Below are 25,460 nucleotides of genomic sequence, written 5' to 3'. Positions count from 1 at the left end.
ATGGGAATAAAAGGAATTTCTTTCTTTCTTTCTTTTTTAAAAAAAGAGGGCACCTGATGGCTCATTGAGTTCAGAGTCTGACTTTGGCTCAGGTTGTGATCTCAGGGTCCTGGGATCAAGCCCCACATTGGGGAGTCTGCTTCTTCCTCTGTTCCCCGCCCCCCTTTCATGTTCTTTCTCTCTCAAATAAATAAAATCTTTTTAAAAAAGATTTTTCATTTATTTATTTATTTATTTTAAAAGATTTTATTTATTTATTTATTTGACAGAGAGAGTGAGCACAGGGAGACACAGTGGCAGGCAGAGGCAGAGGGAGAAGCAGGCTCCCCGCTGAGCAAGGAGCCCGATGTGGGACTCGATCCCAGGACGCTGGGATCATGACCTGAGCCGAAGGCAGCTGCGTAACCAACTGAGCCACCCAGGCGTCCCTGATTTTTTATTTTTTATAAAATATAAGATTATTTATTTTTTATTTGACAGAGAGAGATTACAAGTAGGTAGAGAGACAGGCAGAGATAGAGGATGAAGCAGGCTCCCCGCCGAGCAGAGAGCCTGATGAGGGCCTCCATCCCAGGACCCTGAGATCGTGACCTGAGCCGAAGGCAGAGGCTTAACCCAGTGAGCCACCCAGGCGCCCCTAAATAAAATCTTTTTTTTTTTTTTAAAGATTTTATTTATTTACTTGACAGAGAGATCACAAGCAGGCAGAGAGGCAGGCAGAGAGAGAGGAGGAAGCAGGCTCCCCGCTGAGCAGAGAGCCCAATGCGGAACTCGATCCCAGGACCCTGAGATCACGACCCAAGCCGAAGGCAGCGGCTCAACCCACTGAGCCACCCAGGCGCCCACCCCTAAATAAAATCTTATTTAAAAATAAAAAAAAGAAAGAAAAGAAACAACAGAGCGAAAATGGAGTCACTTCCACTCACTGTCATGATTCCCGACCAAGATTTCACACTTACTCTAAAGTTGCAGCCCCTCCCAGGCCTAGTGAGGTCAACTTTGATAGACCCGCCCCTTGCCCCACCCTCAAAGGGAGGTGACCCTGCTTAAAACAATCCTTTCTTTTCTTTTGCTAATAACCTCCTTGTCTGTCCTGTTTCCACCTGCAAAATCAATCCTTCGGTTCTGTACAGGTCCCTGGAGTCCCCTCTACCTGCCACAGGGGCTGCTGCACAATTCGTAAATCACTGAATAAAGCCGATTAGGCAGGTGGTTTGCTCTGTTGCGTTTTGTTACCTCCCTGGTAGGTCTCAGATCCAGGTGCCTCCACGCCGGGCAGGGTGTGTGCGTAACTTCCCGGGTTTCAGGCCTGTCGCTGGTGAGGCAGGGATCCTGAAACCTGCCTTGCAGGTTGATTGTGGGAAATTCATGGATGTGATGGTTGATTTTACATCAGCCTGACCGGGCTGAGGGGTGTACAGAGAGCTGGAAAAGTGTAATTTCTGGGCGTCTTTGAAGGTATTTCCAGAGAGATTAGCCTTTCATGGGAGGGGCTAAGGGAAAAGGGTCGCCCTCATCCCCAGCGATGCGGGCTGGCGCCGTCCCATCCTTGGGGGCTGGATGGAGCACACCAGCAGAGGGAGGGTGAGTTTGCCCTCTCTGCTTGGGCTGGGGCCGCCATCTTCTGCCCTGGACTTGGCCTCGGGCCTCAGGCTTGCCTGGAATCACACTTTCCTGGGTCTTCAGCTTGCATGTGGCGGATGGTGGGACATCTCAGCCTCGGGAACTGTGTGAGTCAGTCTCTGACAACACATTTGTGTCCGTGTACCTCTGTATGTCCTGTTGGTGCTGTTCCTCGAGTCCTGGACGCGTATGGTGCGATCCTTTGGGGATGGAGTGGTAACTCATGGAAGGGCCTGCGGGACATTCTGGATGCGAGGCGGTCAGAGTTTGCTCTTGATTCTTCTGCGCACGTGCACAGAAGCTCCTTGTGCCTCTGCACGGAGGGGCTGTGAGCGCCGCGTCCTGAAGCTGGGGTCACACGCGGGCTGCTCTGAATGAGTTTAACGTCTTCTGTCGCACAGGTAGTGATACTTGCCCATGGCTCAAACCCCAAAGGTGCAAAACGGCGTACGTGAAGCATGCGTCCCCGTCCTCTGGTCTCCCAGCTCCCCACTCTGAAGAGACGCTCTCCCGTCTTCCAGAGACAGTCCATGGTTGGACAAACATATACTTTTCTGCAGTTTTTGCCCAAGTGAAATGGTATCTTACGACAGCTCGTTCGTCGTGAACAAACATTTCCTGGTAACTAGTCGAGACATGGGCCAGACCGGATTGGGAGACCCTCCAGGAACAAGTGTCCTGTTGCGATTTGAAGACCCTTAACCCTGAATGCAGTGTGGACAGGGCAGCTTCCCATGCCGGGAATTGGGTAAGTGTGTGTTCGAACCCATCACAGACACGGTCTTCGGTGATGAGAGGCATCAAGACAGGCCCTCTCCTCAAGCTTGACTTTGTTCCCAAATATCCCATGTCTGTCTGTGGCAACGAAAACAACCAGAACAAGGGCCCCGCAGGTCTCCGTCGGTCCAGCATCTGACTCTTGATTTCGGCTCAGGTCATGATCGCAGGGTTGTGAGATCGAGCCCCCTGTTGGGCTCCTTGCTCGGTGGGGAATCTGCTTGGGATTCTCTCTCTCCCTCTCTGACTGCCCCTGTTTCCCCGCCGCCTCCCCCCTACCCAGCCCGTGCGTAGGTGCACTCTCTCTTTCTCTCCGTCTCTCTAAAATAAATAAATAAAATGTTAAAACTAGAAACAAAGTGAACAACCAGCACGACTGGCTTTGTTCTCAGAGGGCGTCCCTGCCCTGCCTCCCTGCATCTCCACAGTTGCTCGGCGGGGACCCTACCCAGGAATTTGATCGCGTCTGTGTGGGAAAATTTTCTATGAGCGTAACTGGACTGAGAAATCACCTGGCCAGGACTCTCTCCCAGCACGATGTATCCGTCGTTCAGTCGCTCATTCTGCCATTTATTTACACAGACTTCACAGGAATATATTTGTAACTTTCTATTTTAAGTAGTCTTCATACCCAATGTGGGGCTTGAACTCGGGACCCTGAGATTAAGAGCTGGATATTCTGGGGCGCCTGGGTGGCTCCGTGGGTTAAAGCCTCTGCCTTCGGCTTAGGTCATGATCTTGGGGTCCTGGGATGGAGTCCCGCATTGGGCTCTCTGCTCGGCGGGGAGCCTGCTTCTCCCTCCGTTTGCTGCTCTGCCTGCTTGTAATCTCTCACTCTGTCAAATAAGTAAATAAAATCTAAAAAAAAAAAAAAAAAAAGTATGAGACTCTGATCTTAGGGACATAGGTTCCAGTCCCATATTGTGTGTGGAGCCTACTTAAAAAAAGAAAAAAAATATATATATATATATTGGTTTACCCACAGTTATTTTGCCCATTTTGCAGCAAACATCTAGCCAGAGACAGGCTGACCCACTTGTTCCCAGCTCCCACGGCTTACAAGGGCAGAGCTGGGGGCTGACCCCGCAGGTAGGCTCCGTGGCCGGTGGCGACAGACAGCAGCGGGCTCCACCAGCCCGGGTTGGCCAACAGTTTGTCACCAGGGTGGGGCGCCCGGCCGGGCTTTCCGAAGGACGCCGAAGCTATGATTATGTTGTCCTTGTCTGCTGGCGTCTCGGCCTCCCCGGGGGACAGAGAGCGAGGCTTGGAGACCGAGTGCGTGGGCTGGGGCTGCGTCTGCAGAGAAGGACAAACACGGAGGCAGGAAGGCTGGGCCGGAGGCTCTCACAGTGCTCAGGCATCAGCTCGCCGCTGTGCTGCCAAAGGAAACGGGTCCAGGAGGAACCATCCAAGCACCGCTGTGAAGGGTCGAGTGAGTGGCAGGGCACATGACCCGCTGGTCCAAGCAGGAGGAGGAGGGGAGGGGTGTGTCGGGTCCTGGCAGGGTTGCTGGAAAAGTACATGGCTGGGGGCCAGGGCCATGGTCCTAGAGAGATTTCTGAAAGAGCTCCTGATCTCCCTACACATCCCCTCGCCCTGGCCTCGGGTCCCTACATTTGAAAGGTGACCTTTCGTTACCAAGGGTGGACTAGAGTGGATTCAAGCACACACAGCCTGGGTTCCGTTCGGGACACCCCTGGGGTCCGTGGCTGCCTTCGGGGTTAAGGGATCAGCAGGGATGGGAGTTAGAAGGAAGGAAAAGTAGCTGGGACTGGAGTCTTTGCTCTTAGCGGCCCCTAGGAGGTCTGACCCGAGGTGCTTTGGGTTACGTCTTAGCGGCTTGGGCTGGTCGGGGCCACACCCTGTCGAGGTGAAGAGCCGACAAGCCGGCAGGTGGGTCTTTGGGACTGACGGGTTTGCTCCTCCATGACTCTAGGCAGCTCACTCTGGGCAGTCCCTGGAGGGACTCCGGCCACCAGAGCGAGGAAGAACCGGGTCTCTGTGAGCTGGCTCGGCTTTTGAAGGAAAACGAAGAGCCCGTATAGCTCAAGCCCAGGGCTAGACGCGGGGAGCCAGGTGGGACATCAGACGGTGGGAATCGGAGCTCCGGGCTCAAGAATGTGCTCACACCCGCCCCCCATCTTCACCACTGTCTTCGTTTCCTGGGGCTGCTGGATGAAGGTCCTGCAGACCCAGGGGCTCACGCAGCGGGCGTCTGTCTGTGGTCGCATGGTGCAGGAGGCCGGGAGATGGTGCAGGAGGCCCGGAGCCTGGGATCACTGGGTGGGCAGGGCCAGGCTCCGCAGCAAGCGCCAGGAGGGGCAGTCCCAGGCCTCTCCCGCTGAAGCGGCTTGTGGCTGTGTCGCTCCCGATGTCACAGTGTGTCCTCCCAGTGTGCGTGCCCACGTTTCCCCTTTTCCTAAGGACACCCAATCTCCAGGGATCAGGACCCACCCTAGGCCAGTGCGACCTCATCTGAACGGGTCACATCTGCAATGACACTGTCTAAATAAGGCCACATTCTGCCATGCCAGGGGTAAGGGATCCAACCTAAGAATTTTGAGGGAACACAATTCAACGCAGCACGACCGTCTAGTGGGGCTGCCTCCGTTCTCCGGGTCGGCCCTGGCAGTGGTATGCACCTGTGTGCGCTCAGGGCTGGGCTGTGACGTGTCTTGCTGCCCCGAGGCTGCTTGAGCTTGGACTTGGGCTTCCCTTGAGTGGCCAGAGGCCTTTGGTTTCTGGGTGACGATAGGATGCCTGAGCCCCCCAGGAGCAGAAGCAGAGCGTGTGGTCCGAGAACCGCATACATGAAGGTGGCCTTTCTCCCGCGTGGCTGGGAGCAGAGATCGGGAGAGTCCGACAGGGGACCGACACGCCACGGCTGCTCCTGCCCCCACGAGCGGCCAAGAAAGGCCAGAGTTCCTTTAATCTCTGTTGATGCCCAAGGCCCAGTTACCCAACAGGTACTTGTACTTACCAAGGGTCTGCTGCGCGCCAGCGCAGACTTCGCCCGGAGCCGGAGGCTTCTGCATGCCACCTGGACGCCCTGGCAGGGCTCCGCTCTGGGAATCTGGCCCCAGGTGGCAGTTAGTTTGACACGGGGCACAGAATGTGGCTCAGCTGCTTCTCAAACCAGAGAAACAGCATGAGACACATCGAAATGTGCTTGCAACAAAGCCTGTAGTTATTCTTAAAAAAAAAGATTTTATCTATTTGAGAGAGAGTGAGAGTTGGCAAGTTAGCAGAAGAGAGAGCAGCAGAGGCAGAGGGCGAAGCGGGCTCCCTGTGGGGCCTGACATGGGGCTCAATCCCAGCACCCTGGGATCATGACCAGAGCTAAAGGCAGAGGCTTAATTAACTGGGCCACCCAGGTGCTCGCCCGTGTTTACTGTGGCCACAAAGGGATTTATTCTCTCCAGTCCAGCTTTTCGTAATGGTGTCTCTTGGCCTCTTGGTCCCCTCCCCCGTAGTGACTGCCTGATGGACAATTCCCAGAACCTTCGAACTCTTTCCTTCCTCCGGGGTGCTGGGAACTCAGTGCTGTTTATTTCCTCTGAGTGGCATCATGGTCAGTGTCCTGCTGGGGGGTCCTCTCCTGGCCCCACGCTGCTCCTTCCTTGTCCGTCGAAGGGTCGGCCGGTCGCCCAGCTGACTGCAGTGTCCCCTGCCTGGGCCTCCTGCATGACACCGGGTCTCAGTGAGGACTCGAGAGAGGAGGGAGTCTCCTGGTTGCTGTGTGCGCTTGTGTGTGTGCATGTGTGTGTGCGTGTGTACACACGTGGGTGTGCACGCATGGGTGTGTGCACATATGTGCATGTGTGTGTGCACGTGTGTGCATGTGCACACGTGTGGGTGTGTGCATGTGTGTGAGCACTAGGCAGCTGTCCTGGGAGAAAGGCAGCATGGACAGGGCTTGGCCATGTTCTGGGCGTCACCGCGCACGTGGCCGTATTGGACTTGGCCCCAGTGGACAATGGGGTTGTTTGCTCTGATTCGTGTGCAGGGACTAGATGCTCACAAATTTTCCGTGTTGTTGGCCTGTGTGTGTGTCAACCGCGTCTTTTATCTTCTGTGTTTCTGAAGCTCTGGCGCTGGGGGCCTTGCTGACTCCGGGGGGACGGCGCCTCCAGGGTTAGCGATTCCTAGAGACAGTGAATAACGAGCCCGAGAGGGCGACTCTCCAGTGCCAAGAAGCCCACATAGAGCCCTCACCCCCCCCCCCACCTGTCTTACTGGGCTCTCCCGCTCGGGGCCTCTGTCTCCCGTCCTGAGGAGCCCACGGCAGGTCCAGACAGCCAGGGACAGCCCCTGGGTCCCAGATCCCCTGAAATTATCCAGACTAGCCAAGCCTCAGCCTGTTCATTCTGCCCCCGCCTGTTTGTCCCACAGAAACCACAGGGAAGGCTCCTGCCCACAGCTCCCGTCTCCCTCTGCCTCCTGACCGAACCTGGTGCTTTCCTGTGTGCCCCCCATGGCAGTGCGCCCCTGCCTCTCGGGATCTGTGAGCAGCACACTGTCTTTTCAAGGACAGCAGACTCCCGATCTGACGGCCTCGCTGTACCTCACTGGTGATGAGTCCGGGGGGCTCCGTTGGTGAAGTGTCTGCCTTTGACTCAGGTCATGATCCCAAGGTCCTGGGATCAAGTTCTACGCCAGGCTCCCTGCTCAGCGGGGAGTCTGCTTCTCCCTCTAGCTCTGCCCCTCCCCACTGCTTGGGCTCACTCTTAAATAGATAGATAAATAAATAAATCTTAGAGAAAAGAGCTCTATTTTTTCAAACAGTGGGATGCAGAGGAGGCAGAGGAGGGAGGAAGGTGGTGGCAGCGCAGGAGGACCCTAGGCTTGTCTTGTCCCGTGAGCACGACCAGGTAATTATCAAATCATCCTGAATATCCCAGAAACTGACCTGAAGACGGACAGAACAAGCCCCACAACTAAAGCCAGAGAAGAGACCGCTTCGAAGAATGGTTTTTATTCCGTAGAATCCCACTCTGCATCACTTGTTACCAGAGAGTGTGATGCATAATTTAACAAAATCAGTTATAAAAGATTTAAACCATATGCCAAATAGAATAAAATAAGATAAGATAAAATAAAATAAAATGAAACAAAGCAGAGGGCTGCAGCTCCCTGCCAGCCAGGAGGAGAGGCTCGCCCAGGTGACCACCGGGCACGTGCCCTGAGGTCCTGGCCAGGTGGACTGAATGGCCAGGGAAGGGCTCACGGGTCCTTCTGGAGAATAAGACTGATGGCTCAGGAGGAGAAAGTGTTCACCCGTGAGAACCGGGACCCTTACAGGGCCGCCCGCCCTGAGCTGGTGAAGGGATCCCACCAAGAGAACTGCGCCCAGACCCTGCGTCATGAACACGGCAGACTCAGCAAGGCTACGTGCTCATACGGTAACTTTTTTTTTTTTTACAGATTTTATTTATTTGACAGACAGAGATCACAAGTAGGCAGAGAGGCAGGCAGAGAGAGGAGGAAGCAGGCTCCCCGCTGAGCAGAGAGCCTGATGTAGGCCTTGATCCCAGGACCCTGGGATCATGACCTGAGCCGAAGGCAGAGGCTTTAACCCACTGAGCCACCCAGGCGACTCTTCATACGGTAACATTAACCCTGTGGTCACTGGGGAGGGCGCAGGAACAGGGGGGTGTTAGCCGGAGGCGAAGGTGCAGTGGGGGGAGGGGATTTTCTGGGGTGATGGAGGGCTCTGAGCCCAGGCCTCGAATTCTGCTGCTTGAAATGACTTTGAGAATCTTCTCTGGGTATCCTAGTTTTTTTGTTTTTGTTTTTGCTTTTTGTTTTTGTTTTGTTTTGTTTTTTTAAAAACAAACAGAAGTAGGCTCTACAGCCCAGAGCAGAGCCCAGTGTGGGGCTCGAACTCGTGACCTGAGATCATGACCTGAGTGGAGATCAAGAGTGGGACGCCTAACCACCGGAGCCATCCTAGGACATTTTATTCCAGTCCCAACATTCCAGGAGAGAGAACTCTACAAGCCTCAGCTGAGCTCCAGGAAGTTCTGGGCAGCAGGTGGGGGCGGGGCCTGGGGCTGTTCGCAGAAGGGGGGACATCAGAAGACACACTTGGCTCCCACGTCCAGCCTCAGGCTGTTCAAGGGAACAGGTTCCCTTTGGCGCCTTCGGAGACTTAGAAGGTTTTCTTAAGGAAAACATCCCTTACCAGGGGAAATACCAGTTTCTTTACAAAGCCCGGACTTGGCAGTTCCAGTGGAGACCCCCGGGAGGGGCGGACATACCAGGTGTGCCCACCTGCATGCACGGCGTCATCCCTGGAGAACTTTCCCGGAAGGCCAGACACGGGGGGGCGGGGCACCACGTGCGTCCGCCGTCAGCCACGCCCGTGACGATGAGGACGTTTCCCCCAGCACGGGCGCTGGTGCGGGGCCAGGCCGGCGCTGCCCCTGTGCCCCCAGCACCGACAGGAAACCGAGGAGTCTCCTGGGCTCACTCGGGGCACGGAGGCCGACCTCCCCGGCCGACAGACCCTGTCCTTTGCACGATTCAGAAACCCCCCTCGAAAAGACAATTATCGTATGATCTCACTGATATGTGGAATTTTAGAAACAAAACAGAGGATCATAGGGTAAGAGTGGAAAAAACAAAACAAGATGAAACCAGAGAGGGAGACAGACCATAAGAGACTCTTAATCATAGGAAAGAAACAAACTGAGGGTTGCTGGGGCGGGGGGGGGGGGTGACTGGGTGACGGGCATGAAGGAGGTCACGTGATGGAATGAGCGCTGGGTGTTACATGCAACGGATGAATCACTGACCTCCACCTCTGAAACCAATCATACATTATATGTTAATTAAAAATAAAATAAAATAAAATAATCCTTGCCGATGTGCTCTGTCCCTCAGAGATTGTTCCCGGAGACAATCTGATAGACTCTGCCGGCCCTGAAGTTTGGTGAGAAGCTCGGGGGGGTGGGCAGGGCAAGACCCCCACCTCACCATTCTGTTCTCACGTGGACCTTGAACTCTTGGCCCGGCTGAGGAGGGGGCGCTGCATCACCCGGCAGCAGGAGCAGGAGCAAAGAGAGAAGAAACCCGGAGGGCATCTTTAGGGGACGTTAGGTGTCCCCAGTTAATGTGTCCTCAGTCCCCACAGTGTCGCCGCACAGGAAGTGGGTCGAAGTGTGCCCAGACTCCCGGGGTGTGGCACCGGTCCCCTAGAGCCATGCGCTGTGCCCTGCCTTCACGGAAGTGACCCTTGGCCCCTGGAGTCTGAGGCCCGGGGTGTGGGGATGGCGGGAGGAAAGGCCAGCGTGGCAGCCACGTGTAGCCTTTCCTGCAGGCTCCCGGGAGCCATGTGCCTGCTTCCATCGCTGAGTTCCTCCTGTGCCTGCGCAGTTTACATCTCTGATGCTTCTAGACTCGGTCCGAGCGTGGTTCCGGTAGACACGGCTCATCTCCTCCACGAAACCCCTGGGCCATCAGCCTCGCTAGAGAGCCAGGCAGAGTCATCCTGGCCGTGCAGGGAGGGCAGGAGGGAGGCCAGCGGGGAACCTGGGGCATGTGAATACACATGCACTGACCCCAGGAAGAAGGCGGCGATCAGACAGTGACCCGGGGAAGTGTCCCCTGAGGTGGGATGGCCCAGCAGCCCCATCCGAGCTGGTGACTCATACCCACAGCAGCCTGGCGTGCGGGTTAGTGGTGGAGGGGACCACTAGGGGTGGGTTAGTGGGTTAGTGGTGGAGGGGACCACTAGGGGTGGGTTAGTGGGTTAGTGGTGGAGGGGACCTAGCCCTTGTGCCTAACCTTGGGGCTGTCCTGCCTCCCACTGGCCCCTTCCACGGTCTCCTTACAACACCCGATGCCCCACTGTGTTCTTGGGATATGCTGGGATCGGCCAGGAGGTCTTGTGGTGGCCTGGAGAGGGTGAGTGCGCTCTGCAGGCCAGGGGAGCACAGTGGGGCGCCACGCTGAGGGGCAACGGTCAGAGAGGGTCAGGCCAAGGTCGGTGCCGCTGTGCAGAGGGGCTAACAGGTGAGGCGGGCGGGTGCTTGGAGGCCCTGGGTGAAGCCCAGGCCGTTCCCGGAGCTGCAAGGCGTTCCCGCGGAAAAGCACGCAGAAAGCTGGCCTGAGGGAGCTGGGGGCAGCGGGACGGGGACAGAGCAGGAGCAGGGCCAGGGTGCCCTGCCAACCCTGGGGCGCCCGTCCACCATCCACGGCCAGAACAGCACTGCTGTGTCGCAAAGAACCCACGAGCTCATGTTCATACTCTGCAAAAACACAGACGTGGGTAATTTTTTTTTTTTTTAAGTCAATGGATGTCATTAAACTAGTCCGATTTTCTTCTTTTTTTTTACTGTGGCATAATCTATGTCACATAGAATTTACCATCTTCACCATTTTCTTGGGAGAGAGAGAAGGTGAGAAGAGGGAGGAGGAAAAGCAGAGGGAGAGAAGATCTCAAGCAGACCCCGCGGGCTGAGCGAGGAGCCCGCGTGGGGCTCGATCCCAGGACCCTGGGATCATGACCTGAGCTGAAGGCAGCTGCTTAACCAACTGAGCCACCCAGGCGTCCCCGTCCTCAACCATTTTGAAGATTATGTATTATTTGACAGACAGAGATCACAAGTAGGCAGAGAGGCAGGCAGAGAGAGAGGGGGAGGCAGGCTCCCCGCGGAGCAGAGAGCCCGATGTGGGGCTCGATCCCAGGACCCTGGGATCATGACCTGAGCTGAAGGCAGAGGCTTTAACCCACTGAGGCCCCCAGGCGCCCCTCCTCAACTATTTTAAAGTGACAATTCAGTCACTTTAAAGTCATGACATTCCCAATGTTGTGTAACCTTCACCCCCATCTGCTTGCAGATTTTCCATGACCTCCGACATCAAGCAAGAACTCCCTCTTCCCCAGGGCTTGCAGCCCTGGGAGCCTCTCTCCTGCTTTCTCGGCGGATTTGCAAATCCCAGGTGTTTCATTCAAGTGCAATCACACGACACGTGTCCTTTTGTGACCGGCTTCTTCCACCCAGGGTCACTCAAGGTCCATCCACGCGGCAGCCGCTGGGGACTTCGTCATCGTTGTGGCTGAACAACGTCCTACCGCACGAGGGGCCACCTACGTCTCTCCACCCGCCTGCTGACCCTGGAGTTCTGTCCGCACTCTGGCTGCTGTGAACAAGCCCAGTCCAATTTTTTGTGAATTTTTTTTAAGGTTTACTTATTTATTTGTGGGAGAAAGAGGGGGCGTGCATGCACAAGAGTCAGGGGAGCAGAGCGTGAGGAACAAGCAGACGCGGGGCTTGAACCCACGACCCTGAGATCATGACCTGAACCGAAATCAACAGTCGGATGCGTAACTGAGCCCCCCAGTTGCCCCAAGCCCAGCCCAGCTTGTAAAAGCAGTGAATGTTCACGAGCTCAACAGCCCCACTGATGCCCGGAAGGCCCATCCCGTTTCCCAGAGCAGCGGCCGCGTCTCGTTCTGGGTAATGCGCTCGGCGGACACCGAGCCAGCACTCCCCGTTACCCGGCGTCCCCGCGGTGGTCCGGTGAAGCGGGTACTGCGACCTCCCCCATTGGACGGGGGAGGCAGTCGAGGCCCAGGGTGCACGGGTCTGGGGCTCACACCCCAGCTGTGTGGCCCCAGAACCACCCCGCAGCCCCAGAACTATACTGCTGGCTGGAGCAGGCTCTCCGGAACCTACTCGATGCTTCCAGCATGTGGCTGTGCCAGAGGCAAAGAACGTGGAAGGGGATTCCTGCTGGCCTGAGGGACATCCGCGGAAGTTCGCAGCCTGGCCCTGGGGGAGAGCAGTCCTGGTCTGGGGTCTGGGTCCCGCCACCCCTCACACCCCAGCATCACAGCCCCCACCAGCCCCCTTGGGCCTCCTCGTCCTGCGGGACTGCGCCCCCTGCCGTCCACGGAGGGTACTACAGGGGGAGTGTCCCCAGGGGTCACCGGCTCTGTGGCCATCAAGTCCGCGTGGTAGGGACGGCCCCGACCCCCACGGGACTCTCCGAGCACTCCTGCAGAAGGAAACATCCACTACGGTTCCACAGAAGGTCCTCTGTGTGCTCGCAAGCCCCGGCTGTCCTCTGGGAGGAAGGCCCTGCCTCTGGGAATGACACAGCTCAGGGGGCCCAGCCGCCAAAGAGCTCCTTGTCCCTACCCACTCTCCTGTTCCCGCAGCCACTCAGGGTTCAGGACCTGCTGTCCCTCCTTGCCTGACAGGTCCCACACAGATCTGGGCCACCCCAAAGCCTCCCAAGACAGGTGGCTTTTTTGGATCCATTCCCGCAAGGCCTCCGGCCCCTCGGCTGTCTCTGCCACTGTCCCTCCACCCCGAACATGTCATGCATCACGGGCTTTCCAACCCCCAACGCCCCCTGCTGCCTGTCCTTCCGCGTCCTGGTTGGAGCACCAGCCCCCTGCACTGTGACCCTCCTTCTCTGCTGGACCAGGAGCAAAGGACAAGAATAAGGGCTCTGGGCCCAAACTGGTTTGAATCCAAGCTTCTTAAAAGAGCAGAACACTAGCAACCAGTCCGCTCAGAGACTGGGTTTGCTCAGGCTTTGTGCACCCCACCAGAAGCGGAATCCAGACTGTTTCTCTTGGCCTTAGCTCCCGGGTCCCAGCTGCGCCCCCTGCACCACGCCCTTGGGCCCTACCACATTCGGTGCAGTGGAGAGTAGCCAAGAACACGACCTTGTCTCCTGAGCAGGCCTCCGATCTGCAGCCCTGGGAGGGCCGTGCTTGTCACTCTTCCCAAATCCCAGCTTCTCCAGCTCAGGGAGCTGCTTACGGAACGAAGCTCACAGACACGGTGCTCAGGTTCGAACAACCGGCCAAAGGAATGCCGAGCTTTTTGTATCGGAACTCAGAAACACGGTCTCCAGAAAACAGGCGTTTATTTTTATATTCTGTAAACATGGCCTTCGTGGTCAGCACAAACGTGGAGCGATCTCGATGGTGTTTATCCGGAGGACAGTCTGCGGGTTCACGATCACTGGGAGAGAGAGAGCAGGGTCACAGCTTGGCCGCACCCGGCGTGCTCACGAGCCGCGGGGAGACCCTGCCACCGGACCTCCTGCTCTTTGCGAATGAGCGTGGGTCAGCCTGGCACCAGCCCCCCCCAGGGGGCACCCAGACCCTGTGTGGGCCCTGCCGGCCACGTGCCATGAGGGCCTCCTGAGGGACCCCCGTGCTCCGTGAGCCCCCATCAGAAGCAGCACAGGCTGTAAGACCCGGGGCCTCGGAGGCCGGGAGCAGCCTGGCCCTCCTTCTCCTGGCATGTGGTGAGACCCGTGGGCTGCCTGGGGGGGGCAGAGGGCGGAGGAGAGGCTCCTGGTGACTGACCTGTGGTAAAGGCCACCCCATGGTGTCAGGGTATTTGACTAACTCCCCACTACTGGTAGTTCAGGCCAGCAGTTCCCGTGGTGACCAAGGACTGTGAGGGCTACAGGTTTCCCCAGACAGGCCGCCGCAGCCCACGGGCCCAGCCTTGAGCAGCCTCCACGAGGTGACTTCCAGCAGAAGCTCCTGCGGGGACGGCCCTGCAGAGAGCCAAGCTCCCGTCCGAGGCGTCCCCCCACCGTGGGCGCACCGAAGCCCACGCTCCCCACCCCGGCCCCCAGGCCCCTCTGGCTCTCCCTTCTCTATCAACCAACAGCCCCCATCTTCCTGCCTCCCTGCTCCCCCGGAGGCCCTGCAGACGGGCTCCCTCTCCTCGCCCTCCCATGTTCCGTCACACACACGTGTAGGTACAAGCGTATGTGGACGGACATATGTGCCCGGAGGCACAAGGTCGGGTGTTGCTCCAAGATTCGTTCCCGTTCTCTGTGACGCTGCGCTGAGAGGGCCCCCTGGCAACCGCCACGTCCCGCTTCTCTGTCCGGTCTCTGTGTGGGACGTGACTGCTGCCTCTGGTGTCTGCGTCCGTGTCTCCCGGGGCACGCGGGGTCGGGCTGTGGCGAGGGCCTGGAGCTCCCGGGGCCCTCTCCCTCCACACCTCTGGCTTGTTTAAGACGGGCCTCCATCTGCCCCTCCACGCCGGACCCAGAGTACTGGGGCAGAGCTCTCTCCCCCATGTCTGTGGCTGGTGCATCGCAGTGGCCCCGGACCCCCAACAGCCGCAGGACCATCCCGCGGAGCAGGGCGGGGACAGGACACCTGCCACGCTTTCTCTAACTTACCTTTTTTCCTCTTGTAGTTTTTCCTTTTCCTAAATTTCAGATTGATTTTTGGCCATGATTCTGTCTTTTCAATGACTGTGGCCTCTACACGAACGAGATCCTTTCTAGGAGGGAGAAGGATAATCAATGACATACCTTCTCGATTATTTTTCGATCTTACTAATGACTTCTGTAAGAATTTCCAAAACAAACCTTTACTTTCTTTTTCTCCAATTATAAAAGTAACACGTCCTTCCTACAGATATTTTTTGAAAACCACCAAGAAGCATGATCGAGCCCGGTGTAGAAGGAAGGGGCAAAGGCTGAGGGGATAGGATCAAGGGGTGTGAACTTCTGGTCACGAAATAAATCAGTCACGGGGCTGTGACTTGGCCTGGGGAATCCAGCTGATCAGACTGTAATCACTTTGGGAGGAGACAGAGGGTAACTAGGCCAATGAAGATCTGCACTGGGTAAGGTATAGAGAACGGACATGATACTCTATGTGAGCTGTAATTTAATAATAATAATAATAAAAAAACAGGAGCGCCTGGATGGCTCAGTGGGTTAAAGCCTCTGCCATCGGCTCAGGTCATGGTCTCAGGGTCCTGGGATGGAGCCCCGCATCGGGCTCTCTGCTCGGAAGGGAGCCTGCTTCTCCCTCTCTCTCTGCCTGCCTGTCTGCCTACTTGTGATCTCTGTCAAACAAATAAATAGAACTTTAAAAAAAAAAAAACCCAAAAAGCACGTGGGCCCTTGGCTCTCTCGGTTGGAAGGGCGCAGGACTTGATTCTGGGATTGTGAGTTCAAGTCCCACACGGGGGATGTAGTATTTACTTAAAAAAAAAAAAAAAGAACAAAAAAAGAACAGGGTAGTCTGTCAACAAATCTTACAAGCCCCATAGGAATAAATTAGCAGCACTAGCTGGGCCCGGGCGTGCTCTATCTGGCCTCCCCCCACAGCCCGCTGAGTCCCAGAAAAAGCCCCGCACAAGTGCGCGTGTTACCCGAGGAGCGGCTTGCCGAGTAACGTGAAGTTGTCAGCTCCAACCAGCAGGACCTGCGAACGAAGCGGGCGTGTCACCCAGTGCCAGGAAAGTCAGCAGCGCAAACACCGGAGCGGGAAGAAGGTACCCGTCACCTCAGTGTTTCCCGGGAATCGAACGGCGGGGAGGTGGCCGGCCCTGGCCCCAGTGCGGGGCCTACCTTCCTGGGCCGGCCCAACGGCAGAGCCCGGACCAGTGTCCCTGAGCACTTGACATGCTGATCGCCCGCCCGGAGGACAGTGTCAACCGTCCCGTGCAAATAACGATGGCCTTTTTTTTAACTTTTTATTGGAAGGTACGATGTATGCGGGAGAGCCACGCCGTGGCGTCCCTGAGGCGGTTCACAGCTGCTGACCCCGCCGAGACGGAGGCTCAGGTTGTTCTTTTAAAGACTGGGAACGTCCATGTGGACGGTCCAGAAACCGTCCTCGGCGCGCCCAGGCGTGGCCAAGTGTGGCCTCAGATGAAGACATCTTTGCATTGCGAGGACAGCGGTGTTTTTAGCAGATGCTGGAAGGCCATCTTAAATTTTACTGATAAGAAAAATCCCTGATCAGGGCGCCCGGGGGGCTCAGTCAGTTAGGTGTCTGCCTTCAGCTCAGGTCATGACCCGGGGTCCTGGGATCGAGCCCCGCACTGGGCTCCCTGCTCAGTGGGGACCCTGCTTCTCCCTCTGACCCTCTCCCCCTCATGCTCCCTTGCTCTCAAGTAAACAAAATCTTCAACAGCAACAACAACAACAACAACAACAACAACAACAAAAGAAAGAAAGAAAAAGAAAAAAGGAAAATACCGGATCGTATAAAACCTAAACATCGACAGACGAAGCGTACTTTACAGCGACATCAGCGGACTCTGACGACAAATAACCGAGACACCGTCTCACAGTGACTTCCAGGCTGACGCGTTCTCTGCCACTCAACCTAAGTGAGGACAAGCAATCGGATCGCGTGGTCCTTTTGAGAATGTTTTTGTTCATGCGACAGGTTTCCAAACAGTATCTTTCTGGGGGGCGTCTGCGGCTCAATTGGTGGAATGCGTGACTCCTGATCTTGGGGCCGTGAGTTCAAGCCCCACATGGGGTGTAGGGATTACTAAAAAAAGCAACCTTTAAAAAAATGTCTTTTTAGAAATCTTCTCAGATACACTCGAGTCTCCTACTTATTTTATTTTTAAAGGTTTTATTTATTTGACAGAGAGAGACACAGCGAGAGAGGGAACACGAACAGGGGGAGTGGGAGGGGGGAAGCAGGCTTCCCGCCGAGCAGGGAGCCCGATGCGGGGCTTGATCCCAGGACTTTGGGACCATGACCTGAGCTTAAGGCAGACACTAACGACTGAGCCCCCAGGCGCCCCCCTCCTACTTTAGACGTTATGGAGTAAACGAGCCCATGCTGAGGAGCTCACGACAGAGCCCCCGTGGCATTCGGGAGAAGGGAGCTCTGGTGGCTCCTGCAGTCCACACGGTCAGTCAGCGCAGCTCGGAGCTCAGACTGAAGGCCGGGAGGACCATCTTAGAAACAGAGTTTAGGGGCGTCTGGGTGGTTCAGCCGGTTAAGCTGCTGCCTTCAGCTCAGGTCATGGTCCCAGGGTCCTAGGATCGAGCCCCATATCGGGCTCCCTGCTCAGCGGGAAGCCTGCTTCTCCCTCTCTCTGCCTGCCGCTCTGCCTGCTTGTGCGCGCTCTGACAAATAAATCAGTAAAATCTTTATACGAAACAAAAGAGCATTTAATGCTCCCCTTGGTGTACAGACTCAAAAAGTCTGCAGTCACAAAAGAAGAAAGGTATAGAAAGCTAGTGCAGAACACTTGAGTAAATATATATTTTAAGCTTTATCTGAGAGAGACGGAGTGAGCTCGAGCGAGTGCACCGACGGAGAAGCCCCAAGCAGACCCTGCGCCAAGTGGGGAGCCCAAGGCGGGGCTTGATCCGCGACCCTGAGACCATGACCTGAGCCAAAACCAAGAGTCAGACACTTCACTGACTGCGCGTCCCAGGCACCCCTGAGAACTTAGACTTTGTATGCTTTTATAAACAGAGTAAGAGAAAAAACAAAAAGGCCGCCCGAAACAGCAGGAAGCATTTTCAGTGGTGGGTGGAAACGCCAGACTCGCAGGCCGAGGGCGTGGAATGGCCGGGAAAGCCCACCAGTGCCAGCCGGATGCGCCGGGAGCAGCCGCCGTCCACCCGACGCCGGCGCAGCGCTCCCGCCGAGACACCCTCCACGGCCACGCGGCTGAAAACCCTCTGCCTGTACCTGGGAGGCTCATTCTTTTCTCCGGGAGAACATTCCCGAGACGTGGGACCTCGGCACACATATTTTCCTGCACGAAGTCTCCGGGGCTGGGGCCAGCCACCCGCACCTGCCCTCGCTCCGCTGGCCGCCCGCACCCGGGGGGACACCTGGCTCCTGCCTCCGGCTCTGCTCGCCTTCGCCTGCCGACCCGAGAAAGCCTCCTGAGGACGAACCCGGGGGCAGGAGGGCACATTTGGTGACTGCGCCCTGAGACGCGGACGGTCTCACCTTCTCCAGCCGTATCCTCTCTCCACACGCGATGTCTAACTTGTTATTGATTAAAATCAGGTCCTCGGAGGTCACTTTCCACTGCTGGCTGGCGAAGTGCACCACGGCGAAGAGCCGGCCGTACTGGCCCGTGGCGATCAGCTCGTTCACCTTCCGCACGACCTCTGTGGGGGAGAAAGCCAGGATGGCGGCGGCCGGTCGGCCACTCACACCGGGCATGGCAGCCACGCGGCCCCACACAGCCCAGGCCCGCAGCGGTGGTCCTATGAGGCCCCGTGCCCCCTGCTCTCCCTCATAGGACGGCAAGCTCCAGTGGCGGCGGGGGTGGGTGTGACAGGTGTCACCGTGCCTCTCCGCACAGCTGGGGCTCAACCTGCCCTTCCCAGGGGCATGGGCTCCTTGGCACGGGAGGCACCTAAAGACATGTGTCCCCCACGGCCGCCTGTGTTCTCTGGCCTGAGCACTCAGCGTGCCTGGCTCCGTCCCTCTGACTGGGCGGCGCGGGGGAGACCTTCACCTTGTGGGGTTCCCGGTCTTTATTAAGAAAAAGCCAGAGGGCTGGCCAAGTGAAAGGAGAGGCCGTTCTGCACCCGGGAGAAGCAGAATGACCGCCCCCCCTGTGCTAGATTCTACCTTCAAGCTGCTGCCCGCACAGCTCTGGGCTCCACAGCCTCACCTCGGCTCATCACCTGCTTTTCCCACCCCGGTCACTGTCAGGTAAGCGTCTATGAGCCCTGACCCACCCCGCCTGGCCTGGGGCTGGGCACTTGGAGAGGAACACACACTTCTCGTTCCCGAAGCAGAGTCAGGCCAGAGCCGCGGCTGGAGAAGGGCAGAACACCGCTGACCTCGCGCCGCATCTCAAATGGTACTTTAAACCTGGAAGATGGGGGCGGCCGGGGGGCTCAGTCATTAAGCGGCTGCCTCCGGCTCTGGTCATGATCCCGGGGTCCTGGGATCGAGCCCCGCATCGGGCTCCCCGCTCAGTGGGAAGCCTGCTTCTCCCTCGCACTCCCCCTGCGTGTGTCCCCTCTCTCGCTGTCTTTATCAAATAAATAAGTAAAATCTTTAAAAAACAGAACAAACTAAAACTGGAAGACGCCCCACGCGGACCTGCATCTCCAGCCTTGTGAGGAAAACGGAGGCCTGCGCTCGCTCACGCGGTGGTGGCCGGCCACCTTGTCCCTCCTCCCGTCGCAGCTCCCTGACAGCCTCTCCGCCCCCCGGGGCAGCACCAGCACCCAGTGCTCCCCCGGCTGCGGAGAAAGCTTCCCTTCCCCGCACCCTGCCAACGGCGGGGAGATGGAGAGGGACCCAGGGCCGCTCCCTCCCTCGCACCGCCCTCTTTGACCTCGGCGGGTGCTCAGGAGTATCTGCGCAATGAACGAGGGTTTACGTTTTTGTGTCCAGTGGCAAAAATGAGCCTAAGCGTTCACCCCACGCTGGGTCTCAGGGCATGTGAAGACGTGAGATCCTGTTCTGTGGCCGGGGACAGGCCCTCCTCCCCGCCCCTCGCTCCGGCGTCCGCCTGGGTCACCTGCATGGCGTCTGGTCTCCTCAGCGGGGTCTGGCAGGACAACTTCTGGCCAAGGTGGTGAACTCAGCGATGTTTTAGGAACGTATCTGTAAAACACATGTGACGCGTGTGTGGCCCGTCCGTGGGAAAAGACAGTTCAGAATCTGTAAGAAATGGCTGTGCTCAGGCCAGAGGGCCGGCGCTGCCCTGCCGACATGGGACTCTTTGGTACAGACCCACCCCCTGGTGGCACTGGGGACAGCTCCCACATGACCCTGTGTTTCAAGAAACACCCACTTATCCCTCAGTAATCAAAACGGGAAATCCAGCCATTTTATTCCAGAAGAGTCCCTCCTGGGAATAACTACCCACCCAGGCCATCCAACAGCCCCCTGCCCCGCCAGGCCAAGAGTTCTCTGCCTCCCCGCTGGGCTCCTGTGCATCACCCCGACATTCTAGGGCTCTGTGGGCAGGGCTCCCACGACAGGAACACCCCTGCTCTGCCCCTGGCCGGTCCACCCTGACCCCTAACTCCTACCAGGCATGTGCCTGCTCGGCCTTCATGCCCAGACAGGAGCCCCGGGACTGAACCCCGCCTCGGCACCAGGTGAACATGACCTTGGCAACCACCTCACGACTCCGCGCTCCAGTTTCTTTCATGGAGCAAATGGGCATAAAAGCACCTGCCCCCAGGGCTGCGCGGACTGGGTGGTATGGGGACGTGCTCAGGGCCACGGCACTGAAGTCTGTCTGTCCTGTAGCAGAGGAGTCAGCTGTGCGTGGAGGGCAGCCCTCGGGCAAGAGGAGGAGGCAAGGTCTGTCTCACTTCCTGCCCTCATTTGGCCTTGAATTTCTGCAGACTACAAAGAGGGGAGAGTTCGGGAGAACCCACATCGAATTCAGTTACTCAGAACCATTTTAAAGCTCTTGCTGCTGTTTGCCGCCAGAGGGAAAGGTCAGTCTTTCTGTGGCAGAGCTCCTGCAAGGAACAAAGGCAGCTCGCCGGGGAAGAGCTGCTTCCGCAGCCGCCCCGGGCCCCTGTGCTGTGCGGGGAGCCAGCAGGCGCTCCCCACAGCGGAGCTCTGGGTGCCGGGGCGTCAACCGGCTAAGGAAATGAAACGGAGCTCGTCCACTGCGCTCAGCTCAGAGCACCTGGAAACACGCTCCTGAGCTGTGGCCTGGGGACCTCTGATGGACAAGGAGGAACGGGGTCTGACGGGGGAGCCCCAGCCTCCTTGCAGGGCCTGGCCATCCCCTGCTACAGACAGCAAAACAACGGACGCGGGAAACCCGAACTCCATGGGGAAGAGACAGAAAGGGCAAAGTAACGGACATTCCCCCTTAGGATCTCTCTCTATAACCTGATTCTGTTTTTTGAGAAACCTAAGAGCCCCCTGAATCTCCCCACTTCTGAGCCTGTGATGCCAACACTGTTGACAAGTCACTGCCCGGCGCTGTCCTAAGCTCTTCAAATGTAGAAATCCACTGCAGGCGCACAGAACCCTACGGAGAGGGATACTAACATCTCCATCTGGCAGGACAGGAAACAAAGCTCAAGGACCCTGGCCGGCAAGGGGCGGGGCCAGGAGAGGGCCCAGGAGCTTCCTAATTCTGAACTGCCATCCTCCACTGCTCCTGGATATTCCTACTAGTGGGTGCGACTTTTCTTCCAAATGATATTTAAGTTCTCCCTAAAAATTCTGATCCTTCCTGTGATTCCATCTTCTCAGAAGTTTCTAATTAGGAGCCATGAAATTTCCTTAACAGAATCAGCTGCATAAGCCCTAGCAGCACATTTGTCCGGACACTCGATGTCCTGTCTACGTTTATGTCAAGGGTTTTTAAAAAAATACCATCAAAAAGTTAAGAGAAAACGTAGATGTTCTTGAAAACCCAAGCATCTACTGTTTTGACTTGAGAAAGACAGTCCTACAAAGGACAAGTCACCCAAACCCACATCTCGGTATTACCCTTCCGGAACCGCCGTGCTCTGCGAACCGAACCTTCGGGAAGTGGACCCCAGGGAAGCTGAGGGAACAAGAAACAGCGATCGTCACCGGTAAGAAACGTCACCGCTCTTCAGAAGGCAAAACACACAAGAACTGCTTCTGCGGGCGCCCGAGTTAGGGCGCCGGCTCCCGACGCACCTGCGGGAAGGCCAGGGTCAGCAGCGCCCACAGTTACAGCTCGCGTGTGCCGAGATGTGTTCATCACACCACGGGAAAGTGCCTAAAACCAGAACCGCTCACCCACTGATCTGTTCCTTGACCGCCACATGCCTGGTGGGTTCAGATCCAGCTCTGTTCCCCCCGAGACAGCCTGCGGAGCCCACTTCCTGAATGGAGCTGGTTTCTGTGGCCAATGGCATGTGGCAGAAGGAAGGGCACGGCAGGTTTTTTTTTTTTTTTAAAGATTTTATTTATTTATTTGACAGAGAGATAGAGAGAGAGCACAAATAGGCAGAGCGGCAGGCAGGGGGAGAGGGGGAGGAAGAGCAGGCTCTCCATGGACCATGGAGCCCGAGGTGGGGCTCAATCCCAGGACCCTGAGATCATGGCCTGAGCTGAAGGCAGATGCTTAACCGACTGAGCCACCCAGGTGCACCAAGGGCATGGCATTTCTGAGATTAAATTCTAAGACTGGAACGGAGGCCTCCTGCCCACGGCCAAGGTGTGAGCTTGGAAACAGAAAGTCCAGCCCCAGCTGATGAGAGTTCCAGAACCATCCAGCTAAGCGGCCCCCGGACTCCTGACCATTGGAAGTGGTGCACACGACAAATGCTGGTCATCTCCAGCTGCTAAGTTTTGGGGTAACTCTTGTTCTGCAGCGACAGACGACTACTACGCCAAGGGACAAAGGCAATCACGGTCTACCCGGCGAAGGGCCCAGAATGCAGAGCTTAGGAGTGAGAAGCAGAGGACGGCAACTCAGGAACTGTCGAGGGTTTATTTATTCATTCGTCTGAAGATGTCTTGTTCCTGAAGTTTCCTTCGTGGGGGCTCCTGGCTGGCCCAGATGGTAGAGCACGTGGCCCTTGATCTCAGGGTTGTTTCGAGCCCATGTTGGGCATGGAGTCAACTTAAATTAAAAAAATAAAAGTTTCATCTGTATCTATCTGAGTTTTTGTTATGAACGCATGTTGACTTTTGTCAACTATTTTTTGCATCTACTGATGTATTTTTTTTTTTATATTGAGCTGTGATTTACATTTCCTGAAATTCACCTTTCTATAGTTACCTGTTAGCAAATGTTCCCAATTATTGGTGTCGTGGGCTGGTTTCTCCTCTACTACCTTGCCGTGCCTGGGGTTTAGACCTTCGGCTTTATCTCTTCTTTCTCTATGACCATTACTCTGCTGACTGCACCCAGAGAAATGACTTTAAATATCCTGTCTACACTGGCGACTCCCAGGTTTACACCCGCAGCCTGGATTTGACGATCCACTTGTGTATTTGCTATCACCACTCACAACTCTAGGAGGCATCTCAAAACCTACGAAGGCTCCAGACCCCCCCACCCCCCCGCCTGCTTCTTCACCGCACTCCCCACCATGGCATCTTCATCCTCCCAGTGCGCAGGCCAGAAATCTCAGTCACTCTTGACCCCGTCCTCTCGCATACCCTCAGAGCTATCAGCAAATCCTCCTGGCTCTCTCTTTAAGAGATCCAGGCTCTGCCCACCTACATCCTCCAAGCCACCACCACCTCTTGCCTGAGTTGTTACTAACAGCCTGCTTTCCCCATTACCTCCTTTCTCTGCAGCTGCTAAAGTGATCCTGTGAAAACTTAGGTCAGATCCTGTCACTATTTTGCTGAAACTCTCATAAGAGCTTTCTGTTTAATTCAGAGAAAAAGCCAAAGCCCTTAGGGGCCTCTAGGGCGTGGGCTGCATGATGCGTCCCCCCCCCCCCATCTCTCCGGCCCTACCTCTTGTTCACTCTGCATCTGCCACTCCAGCTTCCTGGCCATTCCCATAACGTGCCAGGCATGCGCCTGCCTTGAAGTCTGGGTGCCTGGACTGCTGTTCCTCTGGCCCCCCTCCCCCATTTTCTTTTTGTGTCCATTCAAACAGCATCTCAGTAGAGAGGCCTTCCCTGACTGTCCTATTTAAAACTGACCCCTTCTCTCCCACTTCACCCTTTATCTTTCTGTATAAGACTTAAAGGCTTCTAACATACTATGTAACTTATTTTTAGACACTGCCTGTCTTGCCACACCCCCCTCCCCCACCCAAATGCCAGTTCATTAAAGCAGGGCTTACTTATGCTTATTACTCCTGTATTCCACCCCTTCCCCACCCCTGCTTGATCCAGAAAAGGTGCTCAATAAATGGTGGGTGAATGAAGGAAGCCCACTCTGCTGAGTCAGCACATGACGCCCCCCTCGGAAGATGCTCTGACGGGGGACTCAGCACCTCTCCTGGGGGCCGCCCCACTGCGGAAGGCTCAGCTGCAAAGTTTCTGCACCTGATCTGCTTCCCTGTAACTCTGAGCTACGGTCCTGCCTTAGCCCTGGACCCCAGAAGGAACAAATGTGCTCCTTCCTTTCCTCGGGGGCGGGGGGGTCGTCCTTTAGCTCTGTAAGGAGAAGGACTGTGGTGTGTCTTCCATCCTGTTTCTCCCTCTCACTCTTCAAGGTCCCACCTGCCTATCACTCCGGTCACCCTGTCTGTACTCCATGTTATTTGTGTTTCCGAAAGCGGGGGTCTGGAATCGAACACAGCATTCCAGAGGTGGTTTTAAGTCGGTAGGCTACAGTAACTCCCACTGCTTTTGTGAAATCGTCCCTCCCTGCTTAAACCCGAGTTTCACTAATGGAAGACGTCAAGCACACAAAAGTAAAGAAAACAGAATCGTCAGTCTCCAGCCCTCCAGCAGCCGACTCACCAGTTACCAACTCACGACCGAGATTTTTGATTCACCCTGCCTCTGGCCCAACTTGGCAATTATTTTTAAGTAAACCACAGGTATACTGCTAAATCAGTGAAGACGCCAGCATGCTTCTATCAAAAGTAAATATCCTCACTAAGAACTACACACAACGGAGGCGCTGTTACCACATCTAAAAAAGAGAACAATTCTTTAATATCAAACATACATTTGGACCCAGTTTTAAAACACAATTAAACACTTCTGTACACAAATACACACACCAATCATTTCAAGCAAAAATACACTGATTTAGACGGAGATAACTTTTCTGAACTTCCTAAGAACAAGGCTGCTGCTTCTGACGAAGGGGTTAAGGTTCGGCAAGGACGTTCACCACCGGTTTCCAGAGGAGGCCACCGGAGGGTGCACAGAGCGGCTCGAGGCCGCGGCCACGGTCCCGCACAGCTCGCAGCCGGACAGACCCGTCTGAATCACGAGTCACGCTCGTCCCACCGCCCAGCCGTGTCACCCTGGGCAAGTCACCTAAGCTGTCCGAACCGAGCCTCAGTCTGCTCCCCCGGCAACACAGGCACCGAAGCGAGCCGGAGAGCTGACGTCAGCAGCGAAGCCGCTAACGAAAGGAACCAGGATCCCAACCCGGGTTTCCCCAGCTGCAAAGCGAGTACTATACTCGCTCACCAAAAAAGGGGTCAACACCGAAGGGGCGGACACGAACCCGCACGCCCCGTTCCCTCTTCTCACCCTCCTCACCTGCTCCGGGCCCTGACGCTCTCAGGACGCTGCGGCTGCACGCGGACACCAGCCGTCCGAAGGCGACCGTCACGGCCCGCGTTGTTACGGCCGCCGCCATCTTCCCGCAGCTTCGGCCGGAAGCGGAAACGGCGTCGGCTCGAACCTTGTGCGTCGACGCACAGGGTCCGGCCCGGGAACTC

The 25,460-nt window shown here is 56.3% G+C and overlaps 1 protein-coding gene across 2 annotated transcripts; it reads right to left on the bottom strand.

Moving 5' to 3' along the window:
• Positions 1-13,270: 13,270 nt before the first annotated feature.
• Positions 13,271-25,411, bottom strand: MRPL21 (mitochondrial ribosomal protein L21). 2 transcript variants are annotated; one of them, XR_006385712.1, is made up of 8 exons: positions 25,279-25,411; positions 21,608-21,665; positions 19,659-19,744; positions 18,122-18,285; positions 15,558-15,610; positions 14,572-14,675; positions 13,736-13,932; positions 13,271-13,385 (listed from the first exon to the last, which is right to left on the bottom strand). XR_006385712.1 is itself a non-coding variant. In XM_044260027.1 (7 exons), the coding sequence occupies exons 1-7, from the start codon at positions 25,376-25,378 to the stop codon at positions 13,321-13,323; spliced, it is 630 nt and encodes a 209-aa protein (XP_044115962.1). In that variant the 5' UTR covers positions 25,379-25,411; the 3' UTR covers positions 13,271-13,320. The 2 variants fall into 2 exon arrangements, 1 of the variants encoding a protein (XP_044115962.1); XM_044260027.1 differs by lacking the exon at positions 13,736-13,932.
• Positions 25,412-25,460: the final 49 nt, after the last annotated feature.

Source organism: Neovison vison, chromosome 7, assembly GCF_020171115.1.
Source record: "Neovison vison isolate M4711 chromosome 7, ASM_NN_V1, whole genome shotgun sequence".
Taxonomy (NCBI): domain Eukaryota; kingdom Metazoa; phylum Chordata; class Mammalia; order Carnivora; family Mustelidae; genus Neogale; species Neogale vison.
The sequence above is the reverse complement of the archived record's forward strand: the minus strand, read 5'-3'. Positions and strand labels throughout refer to the sequence as shown.